Source organism: Lolium rigidum, unplaced genomic scaffold, assembly GCF_022539505.1.
Source record: "Lolium rigidum isolate FL_2022 unplaced genomic scaffold, APGP_CSIRO_Lrig_0.1 contig_6780_1, whole genome shotgun sequence".
Lineage (NCBI taxonomy): Eukaryota > Viridiplantae > Streptophyta > Magnoliopsida > Poales > Poaceae > Lolium > Lolium rigidum.
In genome coordinates, this window is record NW_025901342.1 from 86,042 (window position 1) to 110,334 (window position 24,293).

Genomic DNA, 24,293 nt, shown 5'->3' on the forward strand with positions numbered 1-24,293 from the left:
TTCATAGTAGGGACAAAGATGCAAATGTACTACTACAAACTGTAATTACGTTGGCATGACGTATTGATGTAATGTGATATTTTGAACAAATAGCCATGCTACAGGGGATTTTATGATTGTTGACTGTAAATTCACAGGAATAAACCATAATTTTTTTTTTACCAATTGGCAGGATGTGTTGGGAAGTCAATCCTTTTGCGCCATGCGATTGGAAGAGATTAGCGACGCGAGTATGAGAAGGGCAAAATGACAAGGAACAACGACCTTAATGGTGGGCTTAGAGAAATTAAGGGTTGATGACAAGGCTCCCTCACCGGGACGTTGACGCCGCCCGGCAAGTCAATGCCGGCGGGATTGGAACTAAAGAACGGTCTAAAGAGGCGCTTGTGCTGGAGGAGACGAGATTAGATCCTTGGATGGTTCATGCATGGTTCCCGGCGGCTAGTTGCGCCATTGTTGTATAGTACAGTACTGGTCCTACTTAAAAAATGGAGCAAATTTTGCACAGGAATGATCAAGAACATGCACATGAACCCATGATTGATCAAGAACATAATTAACTAGTTCCAAACGGGCACTATTACATTGCAAGTTAAGCAATGATCCCTAACGAAATTTCATCAGTCAATTAAGTTGCATATAGCTGCAAATACTACTACCCAATCAATACTAGCAGATCAGCTTTACATAGTAAGTAATCACTTGATGGAGAGGTTTCGATCGAGTTCGCCTCGCTCACAACAAACAGAAGCGTTTGGCGCACACAGATAGATCAATAAGGTTTGATTAGAAATTAAACTAAGCAGCAAGCATGCAGGAGGTAAAGCTCGGACGACGAGGCATGCGCGCGGCATTGTTTGGTCACGGGTTATGGGCAGGCCTTACCGCCCTAGCTGCCGCCGCCCATCATCTTCTTGAACTCCTCGAAGTTGACGCACCCGTCACCATCTGCATCGACGGAGCGGATCATGCGGGAGCAGTCGGCGACGGAGCACTTGTCCCCGAGCTGGCGCAGGACGCGGTGGAGCTCCCTGGCGGAGATGAGGCCGTTGTGGTCGGCGTCGTACATCCGGAAGGCCTCCTTGAGCTCGGCCTCGGACGCGGCCTCCTGCTCCTTCTTGGCGTCGGCGCCGCCGGTGGCGCCGCCGCCGGCCTGGCAGTGGAAGGCGGCGAACTCGCGGAGGTCGACGAAGCCGTCCCTGTCGGCGTCCATCTCGTCCATCATGCTCTGCACCTCCCCGGGGCCCGGGGGCGCGCCGAGCGCGCAGAGCACGGAGGCGAGCTCGTCGGCGGAGATCTTGCCGTCGCCGTTGGCGTCGTAGCGGCGGAAGACCTGCTCCAGCTCCGCCATGGGCATGCCCAGCCCCGCGCAGATCTCCGGCTTCGCCGAGCCCACGCCGTTCGCCGCCGCCGCCATGTGGTGAGTCCTCTCTCTGGGTCTCCCGCTTTAATTCCTCACCCGTCGTCTAGTCCCGGTTCTTCGGCTCCGATCCGAAACGCTGCTGCCTTTTTATCTAACGTGCGCGTAGCGGAAGAAGCACGCGTACGCAGATTCCTGCAGCGCAATGCCGCCGACGTGTGGGCCGTCAGTTCGCCCGGTCCCACATGTAAACTGGGCGTAACAGCGACGGGTGCGGGAAAGGCGGTGCGACTGCGACGCGCTCGTGCCGGAGTCGTCTGGAGGAAGGAAAACCGGCGGCCGCAGCCCGTACTGCGGAGGCGACACGGCAGCGTTTAATGCCGGCTGACGTGTGGGTCCATGGAAGTTGTTTGTCTTGTGGGACCCACGTGTCGGTGAGTGAGAAGGTGGGGCCTGCGGTGCGCTGCATTGGTGAGGTGTGTGAGGTGGGACGCGAAAGGTGTCTGCCGAACGTATCGTGTTTGGAAGGTTGCGTTCATTGGTGGGCGTTGGCAGAGGGCGATTGATTGATGCCTTCACGCGCTCTCAGTCTCACCACCGCGTCGGGATCTGCTCAGGAGTGTCGAACAGCAAACAGCGAGATGGTTCCACTACCTTCTGGGCAGTGGTCTCTAGTGAGCTCAGGACGCTTCGTCTCTGCCCCATGTGAGCATGATGAGGTCATCAACGCGTTAGGGCAAATAGGGCATCTTCAACGGGGCGACGCAAACCGACGTTTTTTATCTGTTTGCGAGTGCGCGGATAAAAAATGCCGTCCAGCGGCTAGACGCAAAACGTCCGCAGCGTCCGTCCTGACGCGAACATTGACCAAATACCAGGAATGCGTCTGCGCGGACGCGTCCGCGCGTCCGTTTGTTCGTTTGTTCTGCATGCAGCCCTCTCTCTTCTCCTTTAATCACGCATTCGGTCATTCCTAGCCACACAAATAGAATATGTCCCTCTCTCCTCTCTAATCACGCATGCGGTCAAATAAATGCGTCTCTGCCGCTGGAGAAAGGGCAGACGCATCCGGACATACGGACGTTTTTTTGTGTCCGTATCCGACGCAAACGGACATAAATATGCGTCGCCCGGTGGAGATGCCCTTACAATAGTGTAGCCAGCTGCTGGCTATAGGCCCAATGTCATGTCATCTATAGCTAACTTAGGGCATGATCAATGGTGGCATACACAACTAGTTGCTTCATGTAAAAAAATTGTTAGAAGCAACATGGTGAATTTTATCTCTCCAATGAAAGCTACTTTAGTTAGAAAAAAAAAGAGAAGGGGCCCCACAAATATGACACTATGTATCTCTTTCTCTCTCAAAAAAAGCATGCTTTTAATGCTTAAGATCCCACTTCCTGAAGAGGAGGCTGCCTCCTCATCCGAACCTACTTTGGACCATCCAAATCTAACTAAAGGTGTGAGGCAGTACCTCTAGGGCAGTGCATTGGGCATGCCCTTAGAGCCAACATATACAATAGTCAGCTATAAAAATATAGTATTTTATCAATATATGGTCCACATTTCACTCTCACAAAGTGCCTAGGAGCACGTACTAGAGCTGGCTCTTGCATAAGAGCTCACTCTCCTTCTCTCTCGTCCTCTCTCTTCTCCAACTAAGCAATAATATATTATTTTAATCTTTATAGCCAGCTGACTAGGACTTATTGTACTTGCTCTTACAAGTTTCAAATAACCACAATCATCCTCCCTCCATCTACGAAAATTTATATATACTCCCTCCGTCCATAAATAAGTGAACACGCGCGGTTTTCAAGAGACCTTAAATTTTTTGTAGTAAAAAAGACCCTCATCCATTCAATCAATTTGCTCATTAATCAAGAAGATGCTTCCATTTAGGCACTAATAAATGGTGTGCATGCTAGTAACTAATAAAACAATATTGAGAAACCAAAAATGATTAATGGGGGCTGGGATCAAGGCATGCACTAGGGGTCTAAATGTAAAAAATATACCAAGAAGTCTAGATGTACACTTATTTGTGGATTTCTTAGAATGCTAAATGCTCATTTATTTATGGATAGAGGGAGTAGGTATCTTGATGTCTCAACTTTATTAAAATAGAGAGTGTCTAATCATCAGCTAGATGATTTCTCATTTCGCCTCAACGAGATTTTTCTTGAGTCATTTATGTTTTTTTTTCTATTTATGGGTTTAGTTTAGTTTCTTGAGTCAAAGAACGAGGCTCCCCATCACCGTACTCTTCCTCCTCGCCAGTTGTGGGATCCTGATACTATTGATATTCGGTCAATAGATCATTCATGCTTCTATTGGCCTTGGCAAACTAATCTCATCCATGTCCTCCTATGTGTACCAGTGCAAGAAGGTCGGTTTCCCGAATGTAGCTGCGGAGTCCTCACTCACAAGGCGAAAAATCAACTGAATTGAGGTCAAGTTTCGGACGAAGGTGGATGATTGCGAGGCCAATGGGAGGTATGTCGGATAAGCTTGACTTCACATTGTTTGGAATCCATTCAGCAAAATACAATGAGTTCTTGTTCTGGTAGTTCAATATATGTGCATCCACCTCATTGGTGCTCATCTTAGCGGGGAACATCACAGAGGCCAGATTTCAGCTAGCCAAAGAAGCACAAGCAACAATTAGTACCACTTGTTGCAAAAATAAGATGGTTAAGATCACAATCTAAAAAAACAAGTGAAAAGAGTGCATTTACAAATATAAAAAAGGAAAAATAGAAAAAAAATATCAATATTCATTTTTCTTTCATATTACTAGATCATACATGTACTAGAATTGCAAGTAAGTGAATGTGAAATAAATTGTATCGCAAGTATCAACACTATGCTGGAGTGCGTATGCTAGACATATCCACTAATCGAAAGTATGCCACAAAAGAAAATAGAAACCATATTATATATAGATGTGGATTAGTATCATGGAAACTGGTATACTTTCTGTGGATTAGTCTCTACATTAAATCAATAATTAATGGGTCAGGAGGATACCGCACTTCAGAGCCTAAGTGGGAGAAGATGGAGAACGGCCCGAGGGAGCGAGGAATCCCTCTAAGTACAGAGGGATGGGACCCAAGGGCCAAAAGCTGGTGGTACGGGCATGGGGGATCGCTAGACCCGGAGACAGGGAGGTGTGTTCACCGGAAGAAAGTGTTTACTCCCACCGCCGCTCTTATTGCAGCAATGGCCCAAACTCAAGCGGGGAAGATCAAGGTCAACAGAGAGAACTATCCGCTGACAATAGCCCTCGGGAATCTTGAACACCCAGGACGTGTATGAGGCAAATGCGCCATTCCGTGGGAAGAAGGGTTTCCCAAGGATAATGACCCGTACAGTTACAAAAGCCGCAAGAGAAAGACGGACCGGGATGCAGATCGTCTGGGGAGGATGGAAAGGGAACTATTTCATGTGAAGCTGATGGTGCGTCAAGCACTAGCAAAAGATAGATCGGAAGGGCCGCATGAAGATCATGCAACGGATGTCGGAAGCCAGTAGCGGAGAAGAAGCGTGGCTTCCACGGAGGCCCCGGCTGGTGCAATGCACCGACGATCGATGGTGCACCAGAGCCTCGCTACCCCGTGGACGATGTACAGGACATGATGAAAGAATGTGAGCTGCATCAGCCAATGAGGAACATTTCCTGCAAGGTGGCGATCGACACCGCTTTACCTTGTAAACCTGGAGCACTCCACCACGGCAATCCCATTGCAGCTAGCTATACCCGTGTCACGGTGGATGGCGTACACGAAGGGTATGAGGATCTGGAGATTGACTATGCTACACCTGAAGGGGATTTGAGACTTGGAGATGTCAAGCGCCAAATCATCCTATGGCAAAAGAAGTACATCAAGTTTCCAGGCTTGGCGCCAAGGCCACCGACCTTGAGGAATCACCCAACAAGTCCACCCCCTCCGGTGGTGGTGGTCCACCTACACCTCCTTCACATCAGCCGACGCCGCCCCCCAATCCACCTCCGACGGGTAAGCAGACGGCGCCCCCAGTCCACCTCCGGTGAAGAAGCAGAAGCAGGGGGTTACAAAGGACATCAAGGCAACCCCCTCCTGGCCTATTAACTCGGAGCCTTATGTACCTAAGACCACAAGGGTACCAATGCCATCACTGAAGCCTCTTCTCCCGAGACCTTGGGAAGTTAGTGTCGAGGAAAACGAAGCGGCCGCAGCTGCTCACCATGAGAAATGGAAGGCGGATGTCAAGGCGAAAAAAGAGCCTGAGCCCAGGCCGGTATATACCGAGAAGCAAAAGAAGTGGGCTAAAGGAGTTTTTGAAGACACCGTCCCAAATCCAGCAGAATCTGCCAGACGACTATAGATGTGAATTTCTTAGGCAAGAATCATTATTGGAAAAGCCTTGGTGGAGAAGAAACCAACAAGTAAAAAATGCGGGAAACAAGTTTCCCAGCTCGGGGAACAGAAAAAACAATCGATCCCCCCCGCTCAAAGTGGAAGTCGCTCCTTCCGTTACGGCGTCCTTCAGAGCCGATATGGATAAGGACATGGAACTATTGGACCCCAGTATCCTAGCATCTGCTAGAGCATAGCAAATGACTGTAACGGCGGCCAAAGAAAGAGCGGCCGAGTTCGGTATGACTCTTCGTGCAATGTTAGGCCTTGAGAATGCGCCAATAAGTGAGGTAGCATTTACATATGTGCCGAATTGGCCTCTCGTCGAGCCTGCGCAGGAAGCGAATCTACCAACACAAATGCGAAATCTGCTACTCTGGTACAAGGATTTCATAAAAATTAAGGCCGGCAAAGAATATATTTATGCAGAAGTTAGAGAGGAGCATCACTTCAAACATTACTATGTACAAGTTCATATGAGTGAATTGTTCCAGTTGTTCAATCTGCACGAGCTCGACAAATCTCTCCTGAGTTGCTACGTCTTCTATAATTAAATCTCTACCTCATCTCGTTCATTGCCTGCACTATATTGTCCTAATTATATTCTTGTGTACGCTATTATGCAGAATGAAGCTTGGGGAATGCAAAAGAAGGAACATCCATGATATTGGGTTCATTGACCCACATATCATTAATGGATATGTGTTACAAAAGCACCCCCAAGATGTGGAGAGATACATGTACACGTTTCTTACAAACCAGGAACTCAAAAGTGAAATTCTAGTTCCTTACCATTTTGGGTGAGTGTTTCTGTCTTGTGCACATTCTTTTTTGTTTACTCCATGTTATGTCTAATCGATGAGTTATGCATGACTGTGCATGTAACGTGTTCGTAGGTTCCACTGGATTCTGCTAATAATTCAATTTGACAACTTCAGAGTTGAAGTCATAGACTCTCTGAATATGAACCCAAAGCATTGGTCCGACATAAGAGCAATGCTGCAAAAGTAATTATTTTCAATCATTTGCGCACTATATCGGCCCCTTTCGTTTATTTCCTGATATCAAGTAACTAATAGCTCCCTTAGTCATTTTCTTTGCCCTGTAGGGTTTGGAAATGGTTCAAAAAGAAAGTAACCGGTGAATTCAAAGATCTGCTAACATTTAGAAGGTTAGCTAATGTTCCAACTTAGCCACCGGGAACCAATCTAAGTGGATACTATGTTTGTGAGTTCATCCAGGGACTCACCTCTGAGCGGAGGCCTCAGGATATCAACTTGCGGAGGAGTGACTTGCGGGAGAAGCTTAATCCTGAAGCTCGCTTCCGACCAATTTAAGAGGAATTAGCAGGATTTTTTATGAGGGACATCCTCCATCCTAATGGATAACACTATTACGAGGACGAAGAACTTCTAATGCCGTAAATTGCAGATGGAAACTTGGTTGAAGTTGTATATGGTCACCCGAGATTGAATATTATATATTCCTCTTGAATTCTTCTTGTTTCAAATTTCAAACTTGTTTGAATTTGTATATTTATATACATCAACGTGTAACATGTATATACTAGTGTAGAATATGTGTACTGAAACTTCTTTGAAATTAAAATAAAACACAAAATAAAATATAAATGAAATGAAAACACAACAAAATAAAACCAGATTTAGGGGGTTAAACCCTAAACCTGCAGTGACCTTTAGTCCCGGTTGGTGTGCATCCCACGTGGATGGGCCTCACCGGGACTAAAGGAGGGGCCTTTAGTCTCGCATATTGTTATCGCCGGATTTTAGCCAAAGGAGGAGATGGGCCGTGATTGAGATGGGCTTAGAGGATATGCACATAAAGTGTTTCTGAATCGGCCTCGTGCGAGAGTTTGGGCTAGATTGCCCGTATATCTATACATTGTGGTAGATCATGTTGCAGTTTAGAATTAAGAGATAGAGTTTAGTCGTACATAGTTAGGTTTATTCCAAAGATAGAAAGTCTACGGACTATAAATATGTACCTAGGGTTATTGAGAAAGGAGGACGATCACGTTCACAACAAACACAATCTCGGCGCATCGCCACCCCTTGTTTCAAGGGTTTCTTCCGGGTAAGCGTCATGCTACCTAGATCGCGTCTGGCGATCTAGGCAGTATCAGTTTATTCGTTATTTTGTGTTGCTCGTACTGAAGCCTTTTTGATGGCGAGCAATACCGTTATCATAGATGTTTTGGGGCTAACCTTGATACTTGTCTGATATGCTTGCTTAGCTATGCTGCCCCTCAATATCTAGCTGCCTTTGCACCTATCTTGGGTGTAAGGGCAGCATCTTGCCTCGGTCTTTATTTAGTAGATTTGATCTCGTTATAGTTGTTCCTTGTTCTCCAAGGATTAGTTTGATATCCGTATGGTTAGGCCTTGCAAACGGGTTGAACGATCCAAGCAGTGCATAAGGTGCGGTTTGCCGATCCAAGATGGGTTGTTCCGGGAATCGACTTCGTGTTGGTTTTTAGGCCTCTTCTAGGACTAGTTTTCTATTATCTTTCGTATCCGCTGGGCTCAACTACGCGTAGGATGTTCCGATTATGCGGTGAAAACCCTAGACTCGTCGTAGGTCGATTTAACTTGGTATTGATAAAGCAGGATCCCCATGTTATTATAGATCCAACACGGAACCATGGGTCAATCGGCTCTTTGAGCCGATTCACGAGGTAACCTGAGAGCCGATCGAGGCTCGGATTTAATGTTTACGTGTCTGCCATGCAGGAAACTAATTGAAGCAATCCATCACCTTCCTGACCAGGTATAGGTCAGGTGGCACGCCCTCGCATTAGCCAGGACGTGTGCCGGAGTTTGCGGGACGTCGCCCGAGGGACCAGGGCCCACCAGCAGTTCTGGGAGCCTCCCGGCTCTTCGTGTTGCTCGTCGGTGCTCGCCGGTGAGTTTTGGCAGGCAACACATTCCGGCACGCCCGGTGGGACATTCTTCAGCAACTACGTCAACATCTGCAGCTGAGATGGCGGACGAACCAGTCACGTACGAGGATCTGCCTAAGGAGCACAAGAAGAAATATGATGAGATTAAAGCCGTCTTCGAATCCGATCTCATCGGCTCTTTCGCGAAGACCCGTACACATGGCATTAGGTGGAAAGGGTTCTCACCCGAAGGCATTCTCGATGAAGTAGATCTGTCTACCCCTTCAGAGGAACGCACCAGAGCTCTGCGCCAGGAAGTTAATTACATGGTGGCTCATTCTCTACACCGTCATTTTGAGAGCTTGGTGAACGCTTTCGAGCGCATTGCGGTTCGCGTGGTTCAGGAAATCATGAAGCATCAGTACTCTCCGTCAGGGCCTGCCCTAGGGACTCACCAAGGAGAAATACCGTTCCGGATCGGACCGCCACTGCCATTCGCACTTGCCGCTCCGAGCCACGAGGTTCACCGGCCTACGTCGTCTACAAGGTTGGAGGCGATCCTTGCGATTGCCAATTCCTCGTATGAGCCACCTAAAGAAATCCCACATGGATACGTGTGCACATACGTGCCGGACTGCAATAACTTGGCACGCACGAACCAGATTGCAGCAGGAGGGATTTCTGGAGCGGACGCCGATAAACATGCGTGGCTAGCTAAATATGCCACCGGAGCGAGTCATGAAAGCTCAGCCCCTGCAGCTCATACTGTGGAACAAATTAGTACAATCTTGAGAGACCAGTTTGGCATCCTGCCAAAGAGGAGAACATTCGGCTATTCCAAGCCGTACCCCAACGAATATGATTTGATTCCGCTGCCGCCCAAGTATCGGCTCCCTGAGTTCTCAAAGTTTAATGGATCAGAAGGGTCTAGCTCAATTGAGCATGTGAGCCGATATTTGGCACAGTTGGGCATGATTTCAGCATCAGACCCGTTACGTGTAAGGTTTTTTGCGCAATATCTCACGGGACCAGCTTTTGGGTGGTACACCTCGTTGCCACCAAACTCAGTCCGGACGTGGAAGCAACTGGAAGAGTGATACGTCTCCAACGTATCGATAATTTCTTGTGTTCCATGCCACATTATTGATGTTATCTACATGTTATATGCACACTTTATGTCATATTCGTGCATTTTCTGGAACTAACCTATTAACAAGATGCCGAAGTGCCGGTTCTCGTTTTCTGCTGTTTTTGGTTTCGAAATCCTAGTAACGAAATATTCTCGGAATCGGACGAAATCAACGCCCGGGTTCCTATTTTGCCCGGAAGCATCCAGAACACACGAGAGCCGCCGGAGAAGGGGCCTGTGGGCCACCACACCACACGGTGGCGCGGCCAGGGCGGCGCGCCGCCTAGGGTGTCGGCGCCCCTTCGAGCCCTCTCGACGCCGCCCTCTCGCCTATATAAAGCCCCCGCACCGAAAACCCTACGGAGGCAGCTCGACGAAACCACGAAACCTTCCGGAGCCGCCGCCATCGCGAAGCCAAGATCCGGGGGACAGGAGTCTCCGTTCCGGCACCCTGCCGGAGCGGGGAAGTGCCCCGGAAGGCTTCTCCATCGACACCGCTGCCATCTCCACCGCCATCTTCATCACCGCTGCTGCTCCCATGAGGAGGGAGTAGTTCTCCATCGAGGCTCGGGGCTGTACCGGTAGCTATGTGGTTCATCTCTCTCCTATGTGCTTCAATACAATAATCTCATGAGCTGCCTTACATGATTGAGATTCATATGATGATGCTTGTAATCTAGATGTCATTATGCTAGTCAAGTGAGTTTTACTTATGTGATCTCCGGAGACTCCTTGTCCCACGTGTGTAAAGGTGACAAGTGTGTGCACCGTGTGGGTCTCTTAGGCCATATTTCACAGAATACTTACTCAATGTTATGAATGACATAGTGAGGTGCTTATTTATATCTCTTTATGATTGCAACATGTTTTGTATCACAATTTATCTATGTGCTACTCTAGTGATTTGTTATTAAAGTAGTTTCATTCCTCCTGCACATGTGCAAAGGTGACAAGTGTGTGCATCCGTGTTAGTACTTGGTTTATGCTATGATCATGATCTCTTGTAGATTGCGAAGTTAACTATTGCTATGATAATATTGATGTGTATCTATTCCTCCTACATATGCATGAAGGTGACGAGTGTGCATGCTATGTTAGTACTTGGTTTAGTCTTATCGATCTATCTTGCACTCTAAGGTTATTTAAATATGAACATTGAATTGTGGAGCTTGTTAACTCCGGCATTGAGGGTTCGTGTAATCCTACGCAATGTGTCCATCATCCAACAAGAGAGTGTAGAGTATGCATTTATCTATTCTGTTATGTGATCAATGTTGAGAGTGTCCACTAGTGAAAGTGTAATCCCTAGGCCTTGTTCCTAAATATCGCTATCGCTGCTTGTTTACTCGTTTTATCGCGTTACTACCGCTGCGTTACTACTGCATGTTTACTTCTGCAATATTACTACCATCAGTCGCATGCGGCAAAGCTATTGTTCCGGTGCCGTACTTCTACTCATATTCATTCATACCACTTGTATTTCACTATCTCTTCGCCGAACTAGTGCACCTATTAGGTGTGTTGGGGACACAAGAGACTTCTTGCTTTGTGGTTGCGGGGTTGCATGAGTGGGATATCTTTGACCTCTTCCTCCCCGAGTTTGATAAACCTTGGGTAATCCACTTAAGGGAAAACTTGCTGCTGTTCTACAAACCTCTGCTCTTGGAGGCCCAACACTGTCTACAGAATAGGAGAGCAACCGTAGACATCAAGCACTTTTCCGGCGCCGTTGCCGGGGAGGAAAGGTAAAAGGCTCTCATACTACGGTCTCGGGTAAAGTATTTTTCCGGCGCCATTGTGTGTGTGCTCGAAGCTATTTCCTTTAGATCTCGCAATTGCGATCATTGTGGTTTCTTGTTTACACTAGTGTGGCATAATGTACAACAGTGACCTTCTTATTCTATTTCCTGATTTAAGACATGGATGGTTTGATGCGAAAATTAAAAAACCTATGAAATCTTGTTTGCATCGGTAGTAATATTAGTATGAATGCTTTGAACACCATTGTTGCTCATGCTATGGAAAATTCTAAGCTTGGGGAAGCTGGCTTTGATGAGCATGATATTTTTAGTCCCCCAAGCATTGAGGAGCAAATTTTCTTTGATGATACTTTGCCTCCTATTTATGATGATGATAATGATAGTAGTCTTTTGTGTACCACTTGTTATGGGGGAGTAAATTTGATCATGATTACACTATACCTCCTACACTTGATGAGAATAATATTTGATAGCTACTTTGTTGAATTTGCTCCCACTACAACTAATAAAATTGATTATGCCTATGTTGGGAGTAGTAATTATTTTATGCATGAGACTCATGATAAGAATGCTTTATGTGATAGTTATATTGTTGAGTTTGCTCATGATGCTACTGAAAGTTATTATGAGAGAGGAAAATATGGTTGTAGAAATTTTCATGTTACTAAAATGCCTCTCTATGTGCTGAAATTTTTGAAGCTACACTTGTTTTATCTTCCTATGCTTGTTACTTTGCTCTTCATGAACTTGTTTATTTACAAGATTCCTATGCATAGGAAGCATGTTAGACTTAAATGTGTTTTGAATTTTCCTCTTGATGCTCTCTTTTGCTTCAACTTCTATTTCTTGCGAGTGCATCATTAAAACTGCTGAGCCCATCTTAATGGCTATAAAGAAAGAACTTCTTGGGAGATAACCCATGTGTTTATTTTTACTACAGTAATTTGTTGTTATATGTTGAGTCTTGGAAGTTGTTTACTACTGTAGCAACCTCTCCTTATCTTAGTTTTGTGTTTTGTTGTGCCAAGTAAAGTTTCTATTGCTAAAGTTGATGTTATATTTGGGATCGCTGCTCAGAAACAACATTGCTGTCTGTCACGAATTCTGGCACAAGTCTCTGTAGAAAATTTGAAAAAATCTGCCCATTTACGAGCGTGATCCTCAGATATGTACACAACTTTCATTAGTTTTGAGTTTTTCCGTTTGAGCAAGTCTGGTGCCATTTTAAAATTCGTCTTTACGGACTGTTCTGTTTTTGACAGATTCTGCCTTTTATTTCGCATTGCCGCTTTTGTTAAGTTGAATGAGTTTCTTTGTTCCATTAACTTTCAGAAGTTTTGTGCAATGTCCAGAAGTGTTAAGAATGATTGTGTCACCTCTGAACATGTGAATTTTTGATTATGCACTAACCCTCTAATGAGTTTGCTTGAAGTTTGTGTGAATGAAGTTTTCAAAGGTCAAGAGAGGAGTATGATATACTATGATCAAGAGGAGTGAAAGCTCTAAGCTTGGGGATGCCCCCGTGGTTCACCCCTGCATATTCTAAGAAGACTCAAGCGTCTAAGCTTGGGGATGCCCAAGGCATCCCCTTCTTCATCGACAAAGTATCGAGTTCCTTCTCTTGAAACTATATTTTTATTCGGTCACATCTTATGTACTTTACTTGGAGCGTCTGTGTGTGCTTTTATTTTTGTTTTGTTATTTTCATTCTCTGAATAAGTTCATCCTTGTGTGGGAGAGAGACACGCTCCGCTGGTTCGTATGAACACATGTGTTCTTAGCTCCTAATATTCATGGCGAAGTTTCCTCTTCGTTAAATTGTTATATGGTTGGAATTGGAAAATGCTACATGTAGTAATTGGTAAAATGTCATGGATAATGTGATACTTGGCAATTGTTGTGCTCATGTTTAAGCTCTTGCATCATATACTTTGCACCCATTAATGAAGAAATACATAGAGCTTGCTAAAATTTGGTTTGCATATTTGGTCTCTCTAAGGTCTAGATAATTTCTAGTATTGAGTTTGAACAACAAGGAAGACGGTGTAAAGTCTTATAATGTTTACAATATGTCTTTTATGTGAGTTTTGCTGCACCGGTTCATCCTTGTGTTTGTTTCAAATAAACCTTGCTAGCCTAAACCTTGTATCGAGAGGGAATACTTCTCATGCATCCAAAATCCTTGAGCCAACCACTATGCCATTTGTGTCCACCATACCTACCTACTACATGGTATTTCTCCGCCATTCCAAAGTAAATTGCTTGAGTGCTACCTTTAAATAATTCAAAATTTATCACCTCTTATTTGTGTCAATGTTTTATAGCTCATGAGGAAGTATGTGGTGTTTTATCTTTCGATCTTGTCATTTACTTTTGACAGACTTTCACAATGGACTAGTGGCACATCCGCTTATCCAATAATTTTGCAAAAAGAGCTAGCAATGGGGTTCCCAGCCCCAATTAATTAACTTTCATTAATAATTCTCTTCACATGTTTTGCTGCGATTCATCGAGTAAGCAACTTAATTTTGCAAATAGACACTCCTCCATGGTATGTGAATGTTGGAAGGCACCCGAGGATTCGGTTAGCCATGGCTTGTGTAAGCAAAAGGTTGGGAGGAGTGTCATCCATAAATAAAGAAAAACTAAACTAAAGTACATGTGTAAACAAAAGAGAAGAGGGATGATCTACCTTGTCTGGTAGAGATAACGTCCTTCATGGGAGCCGCTCTTGAAAGTCCGGTTGATGAGGTAGTTAGAGTGCCCACTACCATTCGTTGACAACAACAAACACCTCTCAAAATTTTACTTTTATGCTCTCTTTATGTTTTCAAAACCAAAGCTCTAGCACAAATATAGCAATCGATGCTTTCCTCTTTGAAGGACCATTCTTTTACCTTTATGTTGAGTCAGTTGACCTATCTCTCTCCACCTTAAGAAGCAAACACTTGTGTGAACTGTGCATTGATTCCTACATACTTGCATATTGCATTTGTTATATTGCTCTATGTTGACAATATCCATGAGATATACATGTTACAAGTTGAAAGCAACCGCTGAAACTTAATCTTCCTTTGTGTTGCTTCGATACCTATACTATGAAATTATTGCTTTATGAGTTAACTCTTATGCAAGACTTATTTATGCTTGTCTTGAAGTACTATTCATGAAAAGTCTTTGTCATATGATTCATTTGTTTACTCATGTCATTACCATTGTTTTGATCGCTGCATTCATTACATATGTTTACAAATAGTATGATCAAGATTATGATGGCATGTCACTTCAGAAATTATCTTTGTTATCGTTTTACCCGCTCGGGACGAGCGTAACTAAGCTTGGGGATGCCGATACGTCTCCAACGTATCGATAATTTCTTATGTTCCATGCTACTTTATTGATGATACCTACATGTTTTATGCACACTTTATGTCATATTCGTGCATTTTCTGGAACTAACCTATTAACAAGATGCCGAAGTGCCGCTCTCGTTTTCTGCTGTTTTTGGTTTCGTAAATCCTAGTAACGAAATATTCTCGGAATTGGACGAAATCAACGCCCGGGTTCCTATTTTGCCCGGAAGCATCCGGAACACCCGAGAGCCGCCAGAGGAGGGCCCTGTGGGCCCCAGATGATAGGGTGGCGCGGCCTGGGCCCTGGCCGCGCCAGCCTATGGTGTCGTCACCCCTTCGACCTTCTGACGCTTCCCTTTCGCCTATATAAAGCCCCTGCATCGAAAACCCTTACGGAGGAAGCCATGGTACGCGAAACCTTCCAGAGCCGCCGCCATCGCGAAGCCAAGATCTGGGGGACAGGAGTCTCTATTCCGGCACCCTGCCGGACGGGGAAGTGCCCCCGGAAGGCTCCTCCATCGACACCGCTGCCATCTCCACCGCCATCTTCAGCACCGCTGCTGCTCCCATGAAGAGGGAGTAGTTCTCCATCGAGGCTCGGGGTTGTACCGGTAGCTATGTGGTTCATCTCTCTCCTATGTACTTCAATACAATAATCTCATGAGCTGCCTTACATGATTGAGATTCATATGATGATGCTTGTAATCTAGATGTCATTGTGCTAGTCAAGTGAGTTTTACTTATGTGATCTCCGGAGACTCCTTGTCCCACGTGTGTAAAGGTGACGAGTGTGTGCACCGTGTGGGTCTCTTAGGCTATATTTCACAGAATACTTATTCACCGTTATGAATGGCATAGTGAAGTGCTTATTTATATCTCTTTATGATTGCAATGTGTTTTGTATCACAATTTATCTATGTGCTACTCTAGCAATGTTATTAAAGTAGTTTTATTCCTCCCGCACGATGTAATGGTGACAGTGTGTGCATCCGTGTTAGTACTTGGTTTATGCTATGATCATGATCTCTTGTAGATTGCGAAGTTAACTATTGCTATGATAGTATTGATGTGTATTATTCCTCCTACATAAGCATGAAGGTGACAGAGTGTGCATGCTATGTTAGTACTTGGTTTAGTCGTATCGATCTTTCATGCACTCTAAGGTTATTTAAATATGAACATTGAATTGTGGAGCTTGTTAACTCCGGCATTGAGGGTTCGTGTAATCCTACGCAATGTGTTCATCATCCAACAAGAGAGTGTAGAGTATGCATTTATCTATTCTGTTATGTGATCAATGTTGAGAGTGTCCACTAGTGAAAGTCTAATCCCTAGGCCTTGTTCCTAAATACTGCTATCGCTACTTGTTTATTGTTTTACTGCGTTACTACTGCTGCGTTACTACTGCATGTTTACTTCCTGCAATATTACTACCATCAACTGCATGCCAGCGAGCTATTTTCTGGCGCCGTACTACTGCTCATATTCATTCATACCACTTGTATTTCACTATCTCTTCGCCGAACTAGTACACCTATTAGGTGTGTTGGGGACACAAGAGACTTCTTGCTTTGTGGTTGCAGGGTTGCATGAGAGGGATATCTTTGACCTCTTCCTCCCTGAGTTCGATAAACCTTGGGTAATCCACTTAAGGGAAACTTGCTGCTGTTCTACAAACCTCTGCTCTTGGAGGCCCAACACTGTCTACCAGAATAGAAGCACCCGTAGACATCAACACCTCGTTGCCACCAGATTCAGTCCGGACCTGGAAGCAACTCGAAGAGCAGTTTCATGTGCAATATCACTCAGAAGCTACCGAGGCTGGCATTGCCGATCTGGTGTAGGTACGGCAGAGGCAGGGAGAAACGGTGTCAGAATACATTCATCGCTTCAGGACTGTCAGGAATCGATGTTACTCGACTCGTTTGAATGAGAAAGAAGTAGTCGAGCTGGCAGCGTTGGGCCTCGCCGCGCCGCTCAAAGATCTGGCGTTCCAAGCGGAATACAATTCACTGGCGCACTTGGTCCAGAAATTGACACTGTATGAACAGCGCCACCCAGAATTGTACCAAGACAAGTTCACCAAACGCCCGATAAGCCTGGTCGAGACTGAAGATGTTGAGGACTCTGAAGACCAGGAAGTAGCCGTAGCTGAATGGGCTCGGGGGGCAGTCCCTATGTCCTGCAAATGGGTGAAACCACAAGGGCCTGCAAAAGGGTTCGACTTCGATATATGCAAAGCTGAGCAGATATTCGATTTATTGTTTAAGGAGAAACAGCTGAAGTTACCTGAAGGCCATAAAATCTCCACGGCGCAAGAGATGAATGGGAGACCATACTGCAAGTGGCATCACTCGTTCACTCATGTCACCAATGACTGCAAAGAGTTGCGTCGGCAGATCCAGTTGGCGATAGAACAAGGCCGTTTGATCCTCGGTCAATTTGCCATGAAAGTGGATACACATCCATTCCCTGGCGTCAACATGGTGGAACTCAATCACTCCACGAGGCATCAGCCAGGTTTCTCGTTCGAGGTTAACATGGCAGGGCCTGTCCACCACCATGGCAACGACAAAGAAGAAATCGGTCATTCCCGTGGCAAAGAAAAGGAGGAGGCCGGCCCACGCAACCGGCCCCGACATGATGACAAGAGGTACGTGACCGAAGAACAAGTGACGAGCGTGCGGTATCAACGGCCACTCTCTGCGCACCTCCTTAACAAATATGAGCATCAGTACGGCCGACGTCGGCGGTATGATATGGATGACGAAAGATATCGTCGGTCTGATGCAGACAACAGGAAATCTCGTTGGTATGATAGAGACGACGAAGGTTATGAACGCCGTGATAATGGGAAGTCAAGAGAGCAGGAAGACATGGACAAACACTGGGATTGTCCTTTCTTCAAGCATTGCTGGGATTCAGGAATGAGCCGATTGCCTACAGTCGACAACTGCCCGGAGTGTAGACAGCAGAAGAAGGACAAGGGAGACGTTTCAGTGTTCAGGTGTCTAGGGCCTCTCCCATCCCAGAACAGAAAAGCTGAGTCATCTCAAGGGGAAGATTTCGAAGAGTCGGACGACGAAGAAGAAGACAGACACCACCGGCCAAGGTGGTGCCCTGATGGACTCAGTCACTCCCAAAAGCGTAGGGTGCAGCGACTACGTAACTTGGAAGAAGCCGAGGCGCAGTACTTGTACACGTTGCGGAAAGCTCTGCCCGATCTGGCCGTGAAAATTCAGCAAACGTTGGAGATGGAGATGTGTCCACAGAAGAAAGAGTGGCGCCCAAAACAAACGAAAGCCGATGCGAAGGCATCGGCTGGCACAAACATGGTGTTCATACTGCCGTCGGAGTTTCGTGCTCCAAGAACTGAAAAGTGCCGGCGCAACATACCAAAGAGCCATGAATTACATCTTTCATGATCTGATTGGCAAATTGGTAGAGATTTACATTGATGACGTGGTAGTCATGTCGGTTTCAGTGGAAGGACACTTGGAGGATTTGCGACACGTCTTGGACCGAACTAGAAAATTCGGGCAACGAATGAATCCAAAGAAGTGTGCTTTTGGTGTAACGGCCGGTCAATTCTTGGGTTTTTTGGTTCACGAACACGGAATTGAGATCGGCCTGAAAAGTCAGGAGGCAGTGCGAACAATGAAGCCACCTACCACGAAGAAAGAACTCCAGCGTCTCATCGGCAAAATCAACTTCGTCAGAAGGTTCATCTCCAACCTGTCAGGACGAATTGAGTCGTTCATGGGATTGGTAAAAATTAAATCTGATGAGGAGTTTCACTGGGGGGCAGAGCAACAGCGAGCGTTTGATGAAATCAAAGAGTATCTGACGAAGCCACCCGTGTTGGTGCCGCACCAGCAAGACAGGACATTCTATATATACTTGTCAGTAGCTGACACTTCCATTGCTTCAGTGCTGGTGCAGGTTTATGATGGCCTGGAAAAAGTCGTGTTCTACCTCAGCAGAAGGATGTTGGATGCACAAACCAGGTATCCTGAGATCGAGAAGTTGTGCCTCTGCCTGTTCTTTACCTGCACCAAGCTTCACCACATCCTGCTGACTGCGGAGATTGTCATCATCTGCAAATCAGATGTCATCAAACATATGCTGTCGGCTCCTGTGTTGAAAGGCTGACTTGGTAAATGGATGTTTGCATTGTCGGAATTTGATATCCGGTATCAGCCTGCGAAAGCAGTCAAGGGACAAGCGTTGGCCGATCTTATTGCTGAACGAATCAACACGGATATAGCATCACTGTCTGTGCGTGCATGGGCCCTATTTTTCGATGGATCGGTTTGTGATGATGGTTGCGGCATCGGCGTTCTACTCGTGTCGCCTCGGGGGGCAACATATTCCTTCTCCATCAGGCTACCTACCCCTTGCACCAACAATGTCGCTGAGTATGAAGCCATATGCAAGGGAATGGAGTTGCTATTGGAAGCCGGGGCAGAGGCAGTGGAACTGTTTGGAGACTCTAGATTGGTGATTTCTCAACTCATGGAGGAATACAAATGTGAGAGTTAGTCGCTCTTTCCTTTATGGATGCAATGCCGTGAGCTGATGGCGCAATTTAAGTACATAAACTTCAATTGGATCCCAAGGTCTCAAAATACTGAAGCAAACAATCTCGCGCAGATGGCGTCAGGCTACAAGGACGATCACGTTCACAACAAACACAATCCAGGCGCATCGCCACCCCTTGTTTCGAGGGTTTCTTCCGGGTAAGCATCATGCTGCCTAGATCGCATCTTTCGATCTAGGCAGTATCTGTTTATTCATCGTTTGGTGTTGCTCGTACTGAAGCCTTTTTGATGGCGAGTAACACTGTTTATCGTAGATGTTTTAGGGCTTGCATTGATGCTTTTCTGATATATTTACTTAGCTGTGCTGCCCTTGAATATTTAGCTGTCCTTACACCTATTTTAGGTGTAAGGGCAGCGTCTTGCTTTATCTTTGTTTAGTAGATTCAACCTGTTATAGTTGTTCCTTGTTCTTCGAGGATTAGTTTGATTTCCGTATGGTTAGGCCTTGCAAACGGGTTGAACGATCCAGTAGTGCGTAAGGTGCGGTTTGCCGATCCCAGAAGGGAAGTTCCGGGAATCAACTCCATGTTGGTTTTTAGGCCTCCTCTAGGATTAGTTTTCTGTTATCTTTCGTGTCTGCCAGGCTCAATTACGCGTAGGATGTTCCGGTTATGCGGTGAAAACCCCTAAACTATCATAGATCGATTTAAGTTAGTATTGATAAAGCAAGAAACCCATGTTATCATAGATCCATTATGAACCATGGGTTAATCGGCTCTTTGAGCCGATTCACAGGGGAACCTGAGAGCCGATCGAGGCTCATTTAATGTTTATGTGTCTACCATGCAGGAAACTAATTGAAGCAATCCAACACCTTCCTGACCAGGTATAGGTCAGGTGGCACGCCCTTGCAATCACTAGGACGTGTGTCGGAGCATTGCGGGCCGTCGCCCGAGGGACCAGGGCCCACCAGCAGTCCTGGGAGCCTCCTGGCTCTCCGTGTTGCTCGTCGCTGCTCGCCGGTGGGTTTTGGCCGGCAACACATTCTGGCACGCCCGGTCCCTCGTGCGGGCCCTGGAACCGATATTCAGGTACAGGCCCTGGAACCGGATGATTGGAGAGCCGATATCTTCAATTACTTGAAGGATTCGGCTCGGGGGGCACCTAAACGGATAAGATACAAGGCCATGAAGTATGTCCTTATTGGAGATGACATGTTCTATAGTACTTTGTTAGGCTTACTTCTCAAATGTTTGGGACCAGCCGAGTCGAATCGGCTCTTACACGAGGTACATGAAGGCGCATGTGGAACTCACCAATCGGCTCATAAGATGAAATGGCTGATCAGGCGATCAGGGTTTTTTCGGCCCACCATGCTTGAGGACTGTTTTAATTACTACAAAGGGTGTCAAGCATGTCAGAAGTTTGGGAGCATTCAGATGGTACCTACATCAGCAATGAACCCCATTATCAAGCCGTGGCCGTTTCGAGGGTGGGGCATGGATATGATCGTCAAAATCAATCCTCCATCGAGCAAACGCCATGCGTGGGTGCTGGCTATTACAGATTATTTCACTAAATGGGTGGAGGCTGTCCCTATGAAGTCAGTGGCATCGAAAGATGTTATCAGTTTTGTGAAAGAACATGTCATTCATAGATTCGGGATTCCCCAGACTATCACGACAGATGGAGGTTCGGTTTTCGTTTCTCACGAGTTCAGAGAGTTCTGCGAGGCTATGGGAATTAAGTTGATCCGATCGTCTCCATACTATGCTCAAGCAAATGGACAAGCTGAAGCGTCCAACAAGAGTCTTATCAAGCTGATTAAGAGGAAGATCGACGAGTATCCTAGACGTTGGCACGAGGTACTGTCAGAGGCTTTGTGGGCTTACCGTATGTCATGTCATGGAGCGATCAAAACCTCGCCATATCATCTGGTCTATGGACAAGAAGCTGTACTACCCTGGGAAATCACGGCTGGATCGAGACGTGTTGCGTTTCAGAATGATTTAACAACTGAAGAATATGCAGCCCTGATGAGTGATAGCATTGAGGATGTGACGGAGCTCAGGCTGTGGTCGCTTGAGAAGATTAAGGAGAACAAAGCTAAGGTAGCTCGTGCATATAATAAGAAGGTGAGACTGAAGGAGTTACACGTTGGTGACCTGGTATGGGAAGCTGTATTGCCATTGGGAACTAAGGATGCAGTATATGGTAAATGGTCTCCAAATTGGCACGGGCCGTACAGAGTCGACCAAGTTTTAAAGGGTAATGAATACATGCTCGACCAGTTGGACGGTGTGAAATTCCCAATGGCTGTCAATGGCCAGCATCTCAAGAAGTATTTCCCAAGTATGTGGGATGATGGACAGTGAAATATGGGGGCCGATTCATGAAATCGGCCAGTAAATTTTTTTTTTGGGAAACAGTCGATGCACAGACATCGACTTTAGAACAAAACAGCCGATGCGCAGCCATCGACTATAGAGCTACAAAATATTATGGTCAGGTATCAAGTTATCGTCTGAATTCGAGGAATGTTTCTATCGGTTTTTTGGTGCTACAATCGGGAGAATCAGCTTTGACAATCGGAAGATCAAATTAGAGGAACATTCTTCATTGATTAAAAGAGGAATTTTACAATAAGAGCTGATTGCTCTTCAAAGATGATCTGGTGCCTAATGCACTACTACTAGCCCTACACTACTCCCTAATCTAAGGGTCGTCGCTGCCCTCGTCGTCGCTGTCCTCGCCGCTGTCGGCGCTGCTGCCGGCGACGTCCTCGTCGCTGCTGTTGAAGCCGCCGGCGGGGGCTTCATCCTCCTCGTCGTCATCGTCGTCGTCTTCATCCGACCCGGCGCGGAAGCGCTTGGCCGGTGGGTACTCCTCGGAGGAGGAGTCTTCTTCCGCCTCCTCTTCCTCCTCATCGGCGGAGATGTCCGCCTCCCATGAGAAGAGGTCGTCGTCGCTCTCCGCCTCCAGCTCCGCGTTGACGAGGGACTAGAGGTCTTCCTCCCCGTCGGTTAGGGGCTCGTCGCCCTCCGACTCGATGGAGGAGTCCCAATCCCTCGCGTCCCAATACTCGGGGGCGAGGGCCTCATATATCGCCGTCAGGTTGACCTCCGGCTCTAGCTCACTGGAGGAGGAGGAGTGGAAGGAAAGGCCGGAAGAGTCATAGGAGGAAGAGGAAGCCATGGCTGCAGAGAGGGGTTTTTTGCCGATGGCTAGTGCGGAACAGGGGAATGAAGAAGCGAGCTGCCCGGATGAGTTTAAATAAAGGGGATATAATGAAAGATGGTTCAATGTTGTGGCAGTTTCGAGGATGCGTTGCCAAAACTGTCAAATCGTGCAATACGGAGAAGTTGAGAAGGCAAGGCATCAATGTGAAAGGGCACTGCATCGGTTCGGCTCTGCAACGTGGTTTTGCTCTGTTATGTCAAATCATGGTGAAGGAAAACAGAGTGGTTTTGGAATTATTATTGCCAAAACCAGGGGGGGCATGTGTTATCACCAGATTTTGGCCAAATCGTGAGATGGGCCGCGATGGAGATGGGCTTGAAGGATATACACATAATGTGTTTCTGAATCGGCCTCGTGTGTGAATTTGGGCTGGATTGCCCGTGTATCTGTACATTATGATAGATCGCATGTTAGTTTAGAATTAAGAGATAGAGTTTGGCTCGTACACAGTTAGGTTTATTCCAAAGATAGAAAGTCCACGGACTATAAATATGAATCTAGGGTTATTGAGAAAGGAGGACGATCACGTTCACAACAAACACAATCCAGGCGCATCACCACCCCTTGTTTCGAGGGTTTCTTCCGGGTAAGCATCATGCTGCCTAGATCGCATCTTGCGATCTAGGCAGTATCTGTTTATTCGTTATTTGGTGTTGCTCGTACTGAAGCCTTTTTGATGGCGAGTAACACTGTTTGTCGTAGATGTTTTAGGGCTTGCATCGATGCTTTTCTGATATATTTACTTAGTTGTGCTGCCCTTGAATATCTAGCTGCCTTTTACACCTATCTTAGGTGTAAGGGCAGCGCCATGCTTCATCTTTATTTAGTAGATTCGATATGTTATAGTTGCTCCTTGTTCTTCAAGGATTAGTTTGATATCCGTATGGTTAGGCCTTGTAAACGGGTTGAATTATCCAGTAGTGCATAAGGTACGGTTTGCCGATCCAAGAAGGGATGTTCCGGGAATCGACTTCGTGTTGGTTGTTAGGCCTCTTTTAGGGTTAGTTTTCTGTTATCTTTCGTATCTGCCAGGCTCAACTACGTGTAGGATGTTCCGGTTATGCGGTGAAAACCCTAAACTGTCGTAGATTGATTTAGCTTAGTATTGTTGAAGCAGGATTCCCATGTTATCGTAGATCCAATTGGAACCATCGGTTAATCGGCTCTTTGAGCCGATTCACAGGGGAACCTGAGAGCCGATAGAGGCTCATTTAATGTTTACGTGTCTACCATGCAGGAAACTAATTGAAGCAATCCAACACCTTCCTGACCAGGTATAGGTCAGGTGGCACGCCCTTGCAACCGCCAGGACGTGTGCCAGAGCATTGCGGGCCATCGCACGAGGGACCAGGGCCCACCAGCAGTCCTGGGAGCCTCCCGGCTCTCCGTGTTGCTCGTCGCTGCTCGCCGGTGGGTTTTGGCAGGCAACATAAGCATAACAAGTTGCAACAATATCATAAAAGTAACATCTACGGATACTAGGCACCATGCCCTAACAATCTTATGACTATTACATGATCAATCTCATCCAATCCCTACCATCCCCTTCAGCCTACAGCGGGGGAATTACTCACACATGGATGGGGGAAACATGGTTGGTCGATGGAG

The 24,293-nt window shown here is 46.3% G+C and overlaps 1 protein-coding gene across 1 annotated transcript; it reads right to left on the bottom strand.

The window, feature by feature from the left end:
- Positions 1-544: 544 nt before the first annotated feature.
- LOC124682091 (probable calcium-binding protein CML18) lies at positions 545-1,462 on the bottom strand. The gene has a single exon (XM_047216854.1). The coding sequence runs from the start codon at positions 1,415-1,417 to the stop codon at positions 890-892; it is 528 nt and encodes a 175-aa protein (XP_047072810.1). The 5' UTR covers positions 1,418-1,462; the 3' UTR covers positions 545-889.
- Positions 1,463-24,293: the final 22,831 nt, after the last annotated feature.

Coding starts and splice junctions, on each gene's coding strand:
- LOC124682091 (XM_047216854.1), bottom strand. CDS start 1,417: ATGGCGGCGGCGGCGAACGGCGTGGGCTCGGCGAAGCCGGAGATCTGC.